This window comes from Schistosoma haematobium, chromosome 1, assembly GCF_000699445.3.
Source record: "Schistosoma haematobium chromosome 1, whole genome shotgun sequence".
Taxonomy (NCBI): domain Eukaryota; kingdom Metazoa; phylum Platyhelminthes; class Trematoda; order Strigeidida; family Schistosomatidae; genus Schistosoma; species Schistosoma haematobium.
This window is the reverse complement of record NC_067196.1, coordinates 14,185,671-14,199,967: the sequence shown is the minus strand read 5'-3', so window position 1 is coordinate 14,199,967 and position 14,297 is coordinate 14,185,671. Positions and strand designations below refer to the sequence as shown.

The following is a 14,297-nucleotide window of genomic DNA, read 5'->3' as shown; positions in this document are numbered from 1 at the left end:
GTCTACAGGTCAAGATCTCGCACAAGAGACAGAAGGCTCTGGGTTTAATTCCTAAATGTACGATTGTGGATGGACACTCCTGACGCATTCCATACTGGTATGAAATGCTCATCCAGAGCGTCGTTTTTAATGTAAATCAGTATTGTATAATGAGGACTCAAAGGTATTCAATCAAAAGATTGAGAGGAGTATTTCAGATGTATATTATATTACACAAAGAGCGGCTCTGAGACATTAAATTGAATAGTTTTATGGTCGGAATTAAGTCAACTGAACATAAGTCAGTGGTAACTAAGGGTAAATTTAGTTCAGTTTCAAAGTCCTTTTAAGTCACTTGCTGTTCATATCCTTAACTAAATTTTAGTTAGTTTTGGTTCGTGCCCGATACACATATGAATGGATATGTGAACTCGGTAGCTAGATGTTTGAAGTGAAAGATACTAGTTTCGAATTTTGGGTTTTACATGAACTGTGGGATGGATATACATGCAACTGACGGGTCCCAAATAGGGAAAGACTTACATCCCTGATTCCACAATCCGTTTTATCCATAAAAATGAATTGATTTGGTTTCACTTCGACGGTGTGTTCTCTAAGCTGGATGGTTTAAATGTTAAGACATTTAGTATTCTGTATGAAATCCTATTGAAGAGTAAATAAAGACACATCAGTGCTTTCCCTTCAAATACAAAAACCATGTTTAACGCATTTGATAGCTCAACTTAAAGTATATGACACTGAAGTGAATTTTAAATGATATTATTGCTAAATACTAAAGTTAATTTGGTATGATTTCCTTGAATCTTCCCATTGACGTTTAGGACTGCAATTGATCAGTCTCTTATTGGCATATGTGTATACTGTGCGTATTGCCTCGATATTGCCTTAATTCACAAGCATTACAAGCAAAGATGGGTATTGGCCAGCAGTAAATAACGCAATGGCGTTTGGAGCGAACGGCACTGGGTTCGAGTCCCAAATTGAACATCAACTTTGAGATCCAGGTACATTCAGCAGACGTGCGCCAAGTAGGACAAAGCGCGCGTCCCGGATTACACTGCTAACCACTATCCATCTTCACTTATAAATACTAAAGTATTTAATTATACATAAAAATGAGAATCAAGCACCCAAATTTACTAAAAAAAAGTCTACATAATTATCCCTTGAAAAAGTTTAAAGATTATGTTATGAACTCATATAAGCTATGGGAATAACAGTTGAGAATCAAGAATTATTCAGTAATGGTTTTGCTGTAGTCTGTATGTCCCAAAAGGTGAGCACCTATAACCCTTTAATTTCTTATTATTATTACTGTTTAATACTAGAATAACCAAACTAATAGCAGTTTTTTCCTCTTTTAACATTTGAATGCTTGCACAATATCGCCCATTAATAGGATCAAGAAATTGATAAAATAAAGGTACTATTATTTTTTCATGTTTTATTTTTAACTTATACCAATGTCTGTCAATATGCTGAATGAACTTACTTGAATGAAAACTTTATCAAAAACTAATTAGTATTTTTTGATGTTCCATTGAATATTGACTTGTACTAACAGGAATTGTACAGTTGGTTAACGTGGTTAGCTGAACATCAACCACATCAGTCGAGAACGGGTTCTACCAACTAAGAGTCCAAAATTTTCACGATAGAAAGAGAATAGATCTATGTAGTTATCTGTTAAATGTATCTAGAATTTATTACACAGTTTGTTTGATTGATGAAGGCTTGTTTTAATATAAGAAAAGGTCAGGTTGAATATTAACTCATAAGTGAGGGAAGATATCAGTAACAAGGAGAAAAACATTTTTTTCTGATTGCTTGATCAATCTAGCAATCTCAGAACTAGTTGGTTTATCAGTCAGAAACGAAATAGAACCAGGGACAAACATTTATCTCTTCCAGCTGTAACACTGTATACTAGTAAGGTCAATCAGAAAACAACATGGCGAAAAACAGGAATAAGCGATATCAGATTAAGTCGAATGACAACCATAAACAAAGTTTACAAGGAACGAATAGAATAGAAAAATGGGAATATGAAGTCATACTGAGTTCAAGATTTAGAAGACGGAAAATATGTCCAATGTTGTTACCTTGAATGGCTTTCGGAGATTTATACCCACATCTTCAGCCAAAACTTACGACCATTTCGTGCACATCGGTTTGAGAGCAAAGACTTTACACGGCCAAGATCAACAGTCGATGAATGAATTCAACAGCGACACACTCCCATTTAACAGTACCTAGCTTTTTTCCAATCCCTTTCTATCCTAATCATTATCACTTGTTTCAGTATGGGATATTTAAGTATTTGTAGAATATGTAATAACCGCCTCAGCTGATGAAGATTTATGGTTTTATTAATCGACTTGCCATTTCTATGTAGTAGTTTACTTCTGAACTCAATATTGCTTACATCGTGGTTCCATCACTCACAGGCGATACTTAGAAAACATCGAAGACTGAATACCGGCAACCTGTTCAAGTCCTCTAATGTCATAGACCATAGTTCATAGCTGTGAGTAATATAAGTGAGCTACTAAACAATGTTTTATCTATGTAAGTGGAAAAACCATCTCCTCTATCCCATAAGTGCTACAAGTTTTCTAGAAACAAAAAATGCTGTTTGTATCGGTGACGGAGATTTTGTAAATCACCAACTCATAACATTCTTCTCCAAATTCATTAACTCCCTTATGCTCAACAAATGCTCTAATAGGGATGACTAAATGTAATGATCGATTTCAAAAGGTGAAAGAATTAGCGATTTAATCAACTAACAAAAATATTACCATTTTCAAGTTTAAGGATAAACCAAGAACAGAAAAGTTCCTAGAATACATTATATTCGTTTCAGTTACATATAAGCTCATGGTCATTGAAATTTCTAATAAATTTAATATACATAATTTTACTTGCAAGAATCTGGACCTCCCCTTTTTGTGCTAAGGCTCACATTCGATCAGTTCTTCTTGACATATTTGAATCCTGATCGAATTGCCTTGACAATGAATTTAAATCACAAATATATTCAAGCAAAGTTTTGATAGTGGCTAGAAGTGGAGTCCAGGTCACGTGGACTCGTTGGCTGAAAGTACTAACATCTCAGAGTTGATGTTCGCTTCGAAACTCCACAACAATCCCTTTAACTTCAAACACCAACTACTATCCACTACCAAAAACTTGTTGAAAATGCTTTTGATTTAATGACACCATCAAGACAATTGATTTAGGATCTGCATATTCCAAAGGAGACTTAAAATCAACAAAGAGAAGATTCAAACCTTTGAAAATTAAAACTAAATTTAATTCCCATAGCACAAAGCAGCTGTATGAACATTCACATACGTATAGATACATCCAACTGACTAGTCTCTAGACTCCACTTCCAGCCATTATCAAAACTTAGCTTAAAAATACTGACATATTTGTTTATGACTGAGGAGAGTGCACTAAAATATAACTAATGCATGGTATTTCGAAAAATGTGTTATGACGAATGAGTTATCATGAATCACGAAAAAAAGTAAGAAAAATTTCAACAGAACATTCATTAGGACCAAAAAAATTTAGCTGACATAATGGAACCGTACAGCCTTTCATAAGACTAATAAACAATATTCACTCGGTGTTGTTTACTTGTATCTTCCCATTGTTATTTAGGACTGCAATTGACCAGTCTCTTGTTGGCATATGTGCATCCTGTGCGAACTGGATCGATGTCGCCTGAAGTCACAAGCTTTATAAGCGAAAATGGATAGTAGCTAGCAGTGGAATCCAGGACGTGCGTTTCGTCCTACTTTGGACTCGTCGGCTGGATGTACTTGCATTCCAGAATTGATGTTCACTCCGGAACTTGAACTCAGTACCGTTCGCTTCAAACGCCGTCGCGTTAACCGCTCAGCTACTGAGTCCTGATAGCCATCTGCTTGTGAAATAGGGTGCAGTTACATTCAGTTGAAAAACTTGTGACTTCAGGCAATATCGAGGCAGTCCGCACAGGATGCACATGTGCCAACAAGAGACTGATCAATTGCAGTCCTAAATAACAATGGGAAGATACAAATAAACAACACCAAGTGAATATAACTTCACCCCATTTCACAAGAAGGTGGCTATCAGGACTCAGTTGCTAAGTGAATAACGTGATAGTGTTTGAAGTGAACGGTACTGAGTTCTAGTCACAGAGTGAACATCAACTTTGAGATTCTGGTACATTCAGCTGACGAGTCTCAAATGGGATGAAACACGTGTCCTGGATTCCATTGCTAGCCACTATCTATTTTTGCTAATAAACAATGTTGAAGTAAATAGTAAAATGAACCATTAAATTTATAATAATAATAACAATTTCATAAATATAAGTTTTAATACAGTCATCAACAATAACCTTGCAAGATTGCAACGGATCATTTTCAACATTCATCTAAATTGTAATTATTCATAAATGAATAGTTTTCAGTATAGGCTTTATATTACTTTCAATAGTTAGCTTCTATCATCACAGTAATCTTCAATCATAGAATTCAAGTACTCCAAACAATATTTTTATTATATCATATAAGATATATTGAATTCCAATGCTTGTTTGTTTGCTTTTTCTCAAAAGATAGACACTGGCAACAACTACAATGATCATTTGATCAATTTTTTTCTTAAATATTCAATATCAAAAAAAGTTATAAATCTTTTATTAGAGCGTATTAATGTTTTTTTTTTTAAAAAAAAGAAGATAGAAGTCACCATTCATAATTATTCAATTCAAATAAGTCTTAAGTAGAAATAAGTAGCTTAAACGTTTGAACATGCCGCAAATTTTTTTATTAAAAAATAAAAATGAATTTTTCATAATAATCGATTAAAAGTAAAAAGTAATTGCATAATATCAACATCATTTAATAAATACTTTCTTCTTTCTTTGTTTTTTTATAGTTTTCAACAACAAAGTTAGTTTATTATTCACTTGAATATCTAAAGAAACTACTTACACAATAACAATTAACAATAAAATATCAAGCTAATAAGTTTAACAAATTTTTCAATGAATGTTTTCGATTGTGTTTTTTTCTTCTTCTAGAATAAACAAAAACGATACATATTTCCATGTTGTTATGAAATAACGTGCTAGAACATAAAAACTTTGATAGAACAATTAGAAGATGGAGTTGATCTGAAAAAAATGTGATATATATTTGCGTTATACATTTCGAACAATCTGGTTATATATATACTTCACAGGGTATTTTATATAAAAATTAATCAAAGTCAATTAAATAAAATATCAGAAAGGTTTTTGTGAATATGATAGTAATTTCAATGGTTGAGATCATGAGTCAATTGAAGCTAGACTACTATGGAAAAACTGGAAGCACTGGATGACCGTTTCGTCCTATTGTGGGACTCCTCAGCAGTGATCAGTAGAGTTTAACCGAGTCTGTTGAGAGATAGTAAATCACTGATCATAATGGTGGATGTATTGCCCAATTTTGTGGATTGATTGAAGTTAGACATTAACACCGTTGGATGCTGGCCGGCTCAGTAGTCTAGTGGTTAAGCATTCGCGCACGAGACTGATAGATCCTTGGTTCGAATCTCGCGAGGTAGGACCGTGGATGTGCACTTCTGAGGAGTCCCACAATAAGACGCAACGGCCGTCCAGTGCTTCCGAGTTTTCCATGGTGGTCTAGCTTCAATAGACTCATGATCTTAACCATTGAAATTAAATAAAAGTTCAAGTAAAAAAGGTAACAAAAGGGAGAGAAACATTTGACATCTTACAGAAAGAATAAGACATTGTCGCATTATGCTAGGCCATAGAATAATTTAGGGATTACAAGGGTAAATTCAAGGTTACGAAAAATTATTTTTGTACACATAAGGAGGGTCTAAAGTTGCGAATAACCAAGGCTTCAATAAACCTGAGAAGTCGTCCTTGAAAATTTTTATACAACATTAGAATCAAAGTAAATTTACTTTAACATGCTTAGATCAAATAGAATCAAGTTAACTATCTTTTTTCAGAGTAAATTTTTGTTTTATTGATTCTTCAAATGATATGAGTTGGTTAATGTAAACGTGGAAAAAGATTCATTTATTCATCAGATTTTCATATTTTTAGGAACCGAGTTCGTAGAATAATCCATTTTAATTGAATTCAATGGTGTTGTTTTCTCTCACTGTTTACTCAGTCAACATTTGTTTTGATTGAAAAAAAGGTATTTGATCAACTTTTGTACATTACAACTACATTACAATTATTATTACTATGGTGACTTATATTTGTTTAAATTAGACATGAGAAATAAATATTTCTGAATTAAATTGAAAACTAAACAGCAAGTTTCGTAGTTTTTAAATCCTAAACTAATCGTAGTTTGACCGCCATTGGAAGCCTTGTAGCACCAGATAACTGTTTAGTGATTGCATTGACAACCCCACACCCGGCGATCGAATCTAGGACCTTTAGTGTTGAGCATAAACGTCAAACCTTTAAACTACCAAGCCAGCACCAAATGATGTACATCTCTAACTTCGATCGATTTGCGTTATTGTGTGACCATTTTCCACCTCCTATGGTGGATAACTGTCTCCAATGGTTACAGGTTATCACTGGAATTTAAGGAAGTTCATCTTGAAGTTGCTTCAGTTTCCAGAGATTCTCGCGTAAGATTGAAGGTCTTGGGTCCGATACCTAGTGTGGAGTAACGAATTAAGGAGTCCCATACCAGGATGAAACAGTCATCCAGTACTTCCATATTTTCGGTAGTTATCTAATTTAGATCATTTATGGTTTGAAATTTATGGTAACTCTATAAGCTCTACGAAACTCTGGACTGATAAATAGCACTTATTTTGTTATTCTTGTTGTTACTTCCTTTCCTGGTTATAAGTAAGTTGATTCACTTGAAATCTAAATGAGAAGGAAATAAATTTGTCTGATGAAAACTAGTAGTAGATATTTAATATCAGAGTGTTATTATTGAATAGCATTCATTTTACAATTTACCACAATGTAAATGTAAAATGTGTAATCACTATATATTATGAATTTAAGTTCAAAAATAGTGTTTTGGTATCATATGTGATTAGTAGTATAAGTGATGATAACAATTTTCAGTTCACCTTTTTTAGCATCGTGAAGAAGACATATCTGCAGCACTGAAAGAAGCGATGCACTTATAGAGAGCAGAGTGGGTTTCATTCACCATAAGTTCCTATCGAAAGATCTGTTAACCAACAGTACAGCTAGGTCAATTTAACAAATATCTTTAATCATAGTACATATATCATTATCTTGATTTATTATCATACCATATAATTTTCTCAATCTCTTTTATTTAACACACTAGATTTAATACATCGTTTTATAAACATTTTTTACTCTCCAATATTGTGTAACTGTTGGAAACGAAGAACCGCTTGATAACTGTTTCATACCTAGTATGGAATGCATAAGTAGTATATACTAATAACTCTCTACATAGCATAAAAACAAATATTCAAGTCGTACAGTCGATATCATACAACAAGACAATCAACCAGTAACATTGGTGATAAAATGTTATACTCCTAGAAAGAAACTATATCAGTTTTACTGGTATCTAATTATGTATTTTCTCCCGTTATTGCCCGGTCAATTATCATCATGACTAAATCCTCTTTGAAAAAAAACACCCTATTAAACTCTCCATCTTATCATAAGTTTAGTCATCTCCCCCCATTTTTTAGAATATTAGAATGTTCATTAACAATGATATAAATCAATGTTAAGGAATTTCATATACCCTTAGAATTCACAATATCTCTACACAGAAGTGTTATAACTTGTAGGTTTATGCCCCTATCAATGTATAACATAATAATATCGCCAATTAGAGAATAGTGATTTACCGATCGGACCAATAACTCTTAAAACAAGTACGAGAAGTCTAGAGTCCTTATCGGTCCTGCTTCCCGCCTTACCCTTCCTGTTTAGTCCAAAACACCAATCTCAGCCTCTGCGATGTGAATCATTCATTTCAAACATACTAGGTTTATATACCAACCGGATGGACCACATCGTACCATAAAATAGGGAACAACATTTGTATAAGATTTAGCCAAAAAGTGGCTGTGAATGTGGGAGGTAGTAATTAATAGACTTGGCATAACTCAAGAATGGTAAATCGTATAATAATAGTTCATAGATCAAAATAAAGCCCATGATAAGAGGGACATAAATATGGACAGTTTAGTAACTTAAAAATTATACGATAGTATTAGTCAAGAAATAGATCTCAACAGTTACCATTCATTATTCTCATCGAGATATAACCGGAAGCTTTTAGTTTACTTGCTTATTATGAGAATAGAATATTTTGATTAAAATTAAGAATTAATTTATTTCTAACTTGAAACATTGAATTTAATAAAATTTCATTAGAGAATGATTATTATTACAATAAGATTTAAGTGTAATTCAATTGACATACGTACATCTGTTATTCATAAATTTAACTATTGTACATTGTACACCAGAAATAAGAAAATAAGATTCCATTATAAATTTTTATTACTACATTAATAAGTCGTAATAAAAAGAAATTTTTTTTCTTTTTAAGATATGTGTACGTAGCTATTTTAAAGAGAAGAATGAAGAAGAGATAACAAACAATAGAAGCTATTTTTAGGATATTGTCGCTTATTCCGTAATCTGTAAGTTAATAATATTTAGCTATGTGATTGGATTATTCCGTGAAACATTAACTTTAGACTAATCTATCAGTTACAGTTATAATTTCTTCTGTTCTTTCTCTTCTCTAGAGAACGGTTCAAGTCAGTAGTTAGAGATTAAATAAATTTACCCTCAAAGCTGCTCAGGAGCGAAGTCAAACGCACATGTTGCAATTTCAAGGTTCAACTAAGCCACTTAGCCTATCAAGGTAGTAAACTAGACAAGGACAACTCTTTCTCTCTCTCTCTCTCCCTACATATAGAAGTACAGACTAGTGGGGGGGGGGGTAATAAGGTAATAGAAACACGTGGAGTTAATCCATTGGTAATAATTTTTAGAATGATTCTAGCAACGAATAGTTCATAAAGTTTTCTATACATGGAGAAACTTGAATGGCAAATTATCTAGAGGAAACATTTATTCTATGAGTCTGTCAGAGAACACGAATTATTCTTTCTATTTACCGACTTTTGATCAAATTATTCTTTATTTGAAGTAATTATGTTGTCAAACAAATTATTTTCATAGAATCGATTAGGTGACTGGGGAAATTTTCTAAACATCAAAAAATATTTCAATGAGAAAACGAAGGTTATCATAACTACGTGATATATTTGGGTGATACGTTTCGAACGATGTGATCACGCGTATACTTGTTAAGACATTGAATATGAAAAAAATAAAGGGTCAAATTGTATGGTAAGAGGAGACAAAGGTAGTGATAAAGTACACAATGTGAAGAACAATATTGAAATCACTCTGTATTATGAATCAGTATTGCCAAGGTAGGTTAAGGACAAGAAAAAAACTGTTATTGAACACTTAAAGAGGGTTCCAGTCTTCGTATAGTCAATGCTTCAGAAAACCTAAGTATACGTCCTTGAACACTTTCAGACATTACTATGGAGGCCAACTTGATATCAATCCTATAGGTCGTCTTAACCAAATATTGATCAATAGAAAGGATGTTTGTCTTACCTATGATCGTATTTAACCAGTAGAGCTTATTTGCTTTTTCATCTAGGTATTTGTTCAGCCCAGGTTTGAGATTACATCCCCTTTCACACATACACGTATACACACACGATCTTAAACGAGATCGAGCTCATAAACTTAAGATTTTTCAGTAAGTTTGCTCATTGCAAACCAGCAGCTACTTTGTAATGTGACGTAATTCTTTCACTGTCAAGTAAGCAACTAACTCAATCTTAAAATAGTTTCCAGAAATCACAGACTCTTAATACAACTAGAGATTTATCTCTAAATTGTTTATTTTTAAATGCATAATTGCTTCTATCGATAAGGGTTTTGTTAGTAAGCCAGTAATAAGTAGTGCAAAATCTGGTATATATGTGTATCAGCCCAAGTTGATATACTGTAAAACAGCTAGTTGAAATTATTAAGAGTAGTAGAAGTGGTACCGGTATTAGTAGAAAAAACTAGAGATGAACAGAATGGCTCGTAAAGAAAGGGGTGAATTCATTTACTTATAAGTATAACTTTAAAATTCAAAAACTAAGGGTAGACACTAATGGAATGTATCTGTGTTGTTTGGACCAATTCTGAGTCATGTTATCTAAAATAGCCTACGACTGGTCACGATAATCGCTTTAACCCTAACCACTATGGCAAATGAGAACAGTTAGTAGCTTCATGTACTAATGTCAACTCGCGGTTCAGCCGCACCTACCTTTATTCCAACTTTTTCTGGGACCAGCAAACACTGCACCTCGAAGTAGGGTAAGGTTGAACATATATGATACATATTTTGACTACCTCAGTCGATGAGGATTCACTACCTCACCAATCGATTTGTCATGTTCATCCAGTACACTTCATCTAACCTCAAAAAGCTCTTTCAGTAGTTCTACTATGCTCAAGCAATGTTTCTAAAGCCTCTATAATCAGATACTAACAACCTAAGAATATCCTTTATTTTTAAGTTTTTTGCTTCACACATATAACGATCAAAACAAACTGTCTCTAAGTATACTTATCATTTATTCGGTAGTCAAACAGAGTTCAGTTTGTCAAAGTTCCAGTAGCTCTCCACCTGAAATCGTGAAACTAATTAGTTATCTGATTGAAACCATGATTAGTTTTGTTAGTTAATCGCTGATCAACAATTCAGTATTTGATCAAACTTTTATCCAGTTAAATGGTAGTCAGTTACTGGGATTTTACTCGTTAACAGACGGTTGATAGACTTGAACTGGTCACATCTTATTGATTAGTGACTTATGAATAACTGTTGAGCTTAATTATTAACTAATACTTACCATGGTTAGCTATTTTTGTTTTACATCCTTAAAAAGAGGGAATTTTCACACAATTAAGTAAATTATAAATTCAATACATTTGTGCAACCAAAAATGTTTATAGCGTTTACTGTCCCCTCTCTGTTTTGTAAGGATGATACATTTTTTTCAAGTCTACAGATATTTCATTGATGTCATGAACCGATCCAAGTTAGACCACCATTAAAAACCTAAAATCACTGAACAGCCGTTTTGTCCTAGTATGGGACTCCTGAGAAATAAACATCCACGACCCTTTATTCAGGACCAAATAGTGAAAATATTGTATTACAGTTACTGCAAGATATCTGTACATTTATTTATTTTGTTAGCAAAGAAAGTTTCAGTTTACGCTGAACAGACTGACTTGTGAACTGATTAAAATTTTCATCGAAAGACGCCAACAGTAACAACGACAATAATAGATGACACATTATCCGAAAACTTTATCATATTAATCATAAAATGAATTATATTTCAATCTATAATTAACTATCACCATGACTAGTCATGTGAATACTTTATTGTTCTGTCACAAGTAATAACAGTAATCAAGAGAGATCAATAAAAGATACACGTGTCATAAAATGATGTATAATTTGAACCCCTCGAAACTAGGTAACGTTAGGTCGTTATCAATATCAATTTCATGAAAGCATTCATCAATTGCTTCGATGCACATGTTTACTAATATACTTCCTAGAACCATTAAACATTAACAGTTTTCATTGGTTATGTTACGAAATACTTTTGATTTATTTGAGCTGTTTATTCACTAGTGGCTTTAAAATCACATGATCATGTTAAAAACGACTAAGTTAGTCCCTATGTTATACTTTCACCTCATAAAAAATGAATAACAGCATCTCTTCATTCTCTATACATAGAATGATATGAGTAGGTAATTAAGGCTATGATAATTATATAAAATACTAACAAAATTAACCATCGGTACTTGGTTTTGTAAACTACAGATCACCTGAGAACTGATTTACACTGCGATGAGTGTGGACTAATGAGATTTCCTATTTTCTGAAAATGTAGTAGTTTGTTGTCGAAATTCGCCTTCCTTATAACATTTTACATATTTCATGTCTATTTGAATGAGGCAGATGAAAATATAACTTGAAATGTTGCATGTTGACCTAACGTTTATCGTGTTTGATTTTGAAATCTATCCAAGTAGTTTATTTGAAAACAAATAATTGTTTTATTTTCAAAATTGAATTCCTCGGTCAATCTAAACTAAACCACTATTGGAAACCTTGTGCATCCACGATCCCACACCCAGAACTAAAACCTAGGACTTTGGGTCCCGCACGCGAACTCCTAACCTCTAGACCACTAAGTCAACATCCATAAGTGTTATTATGTAAATTCAATCGATCCATGATCTTGCGCAACCCTTCATCCATTTTTTGAGGTAGAAAACTGTCTCACAGCCGATACAGATTGGACTCCACTGGTCACGGCTTCTCACTAGAACTCCAGGAAATCCATCATGAAGCTAGTCACTAGTGAGCATATGAATATTATCGGTATGGGGATTTGTGGAAATTGTAGTATAAATTTCAACAATATTGTCTTGCTAATCCGAAAAGCAGTATGGCTCTGAAATATTTAGTCAAAATATCATGCAAATATTTTCATCTCTGTAACTTTTCACTTTCGTTGTAACGCTGAATGTGTAATGAATCATTGTTAACTATACATATGTAGTGATATGTGACAATTCATAGAATAGTTTGATCTTAACTTAGAGTGTTAAGTATCACAATTTTAAAATAGATACTCGTCTTGTTGTAGTAAATGTAACATTGAAATAATTATTTGGCTAAATTTATCCATATAAAACTATTTGCACACTTATCACGTGAAGTTTTATCAAATTAATAATTTACATTTGAAACACTGATGAAAACTTTTCTCTGGTTTGCAAATAAGTAATGAGCAATTTAATGATTAAAAAGTTGGAGGACTCGAAAAATAGTTTATCAAAAGTTACCATGAATTATTGTTAAGAGATCAATCTTGTTGATAATATAAGCCGTTAGCTTTGAGACAAGTTCACATTTTTAATTAGCTCCATATTGAAGATGGTCAATTTTTGTTTATTCCAGGAAAAATGATTGCCAAAAACATCTTTCGTAAATGTCTTTGTCTCAAGAAATTATAAATTCATCTCCAGGAGTTAACAAGTAAATCATCACACAAAGAATATCTTTTTTTTAAAATGCAGCTTAATTTTGATGACCTTGTCTTGGTTAAGTTGGTAAAACGTCTTTTATGAAATGAAAATATTCATCGGATCCAGTAGTGAGACTATAATTTATGGACGAACCAATCAGATTTAAGATAGTACATCTTGGACTTTGGCGAGAAATTCATCCACTCATTTGGTTCAATAACATTTGCGATGAAAACATTGAATCTAATTCCTTACACTAATATATAATCCTTATTTAACTCAAGTAAGTAGGTGAACATTCCAAGGTCATTTTAGCGTTGCTGAAACGTCGTTCATAAATGATAGTCCCACAGACATAGCTAATATTATCACAAAAATAACAAGTGAAATCCTGAGATAAATAGTATGAAATAGTATTTAAAAACTCAACATTTCTAGGTGGACAAATGATACTACTGGTATTGGTTTTATGACGTCAAATAGACCTTTTAGCCATAAACTATTATTATCTCACAAACGTAAACCAAAAAAAATTCTAAACCTTCCACCCAAGATACAATTCCGCATCCAATCATTTATAAAAAGGATAATGAAAGATAACTTAATCATAGTCTATATAAAACAATGAATACAATGAAAAGTATTTCAATGATACTTACTTCACGTCCAGTTAATAAATGAATAGCTAATTTAACTTTAGCAAAATTTCCTTGTCCAATAGTACGTATAATTTTATATTTTCCATTAGAATTCATTTGAGATTTTGTATTATCAATCCATAAATGTTGATTATATGTTTGTTTAAATGAATCATTAAAAGATTTTATAGAATGATTTAAATTTTTAGATTTATCCATTGATAATCTAGAAATATTATGATGCATTTTCATATTTTAAAAAAAAAATTTCATGTTTATCATTTAGGATTCTTTTTTGGCTTTGTTTTGTTTTTTTTTTTCTTTCTTTCCAGTTTAACACAATAGAATGATCATGAATTCTTGATTAGAAACTATTTACTTCATTAACTTTGTGTTTTACTTTTTGTATCATTACAAATATCATTGGTAACTATGAACTTTGTTTCAAATCA

At 32.4% G+C, this 14,297-nt stretch overlaps 1 protein-coding gene across 1 annotated transcript in view; it reads right to left on the bottom strand.

Annotated features, from left to right (window-relative positions):
* MARK4 (MAP/microtubule affinity-regulating kinase 4) overlaps nt 1-14,091 on the bottom strand; it is a gene marked incomplete at both ends in the record, with an annotated part of 55,842 nt that extends 41,751 nt beyond the window's left edge. The window contains one exon of the mRNA XM_051218395.1: nt 13,867-14,091. Coding sequence (XP_051073203.1) covers nt 13,867-14,091 — 225 coding nt within the window. The remainder of the gene's footprint in view (nt 1-13,866) is intronic.
* Between the last annotated feature and the right edge of the window lie 206 nt (nt 14,092-14,297).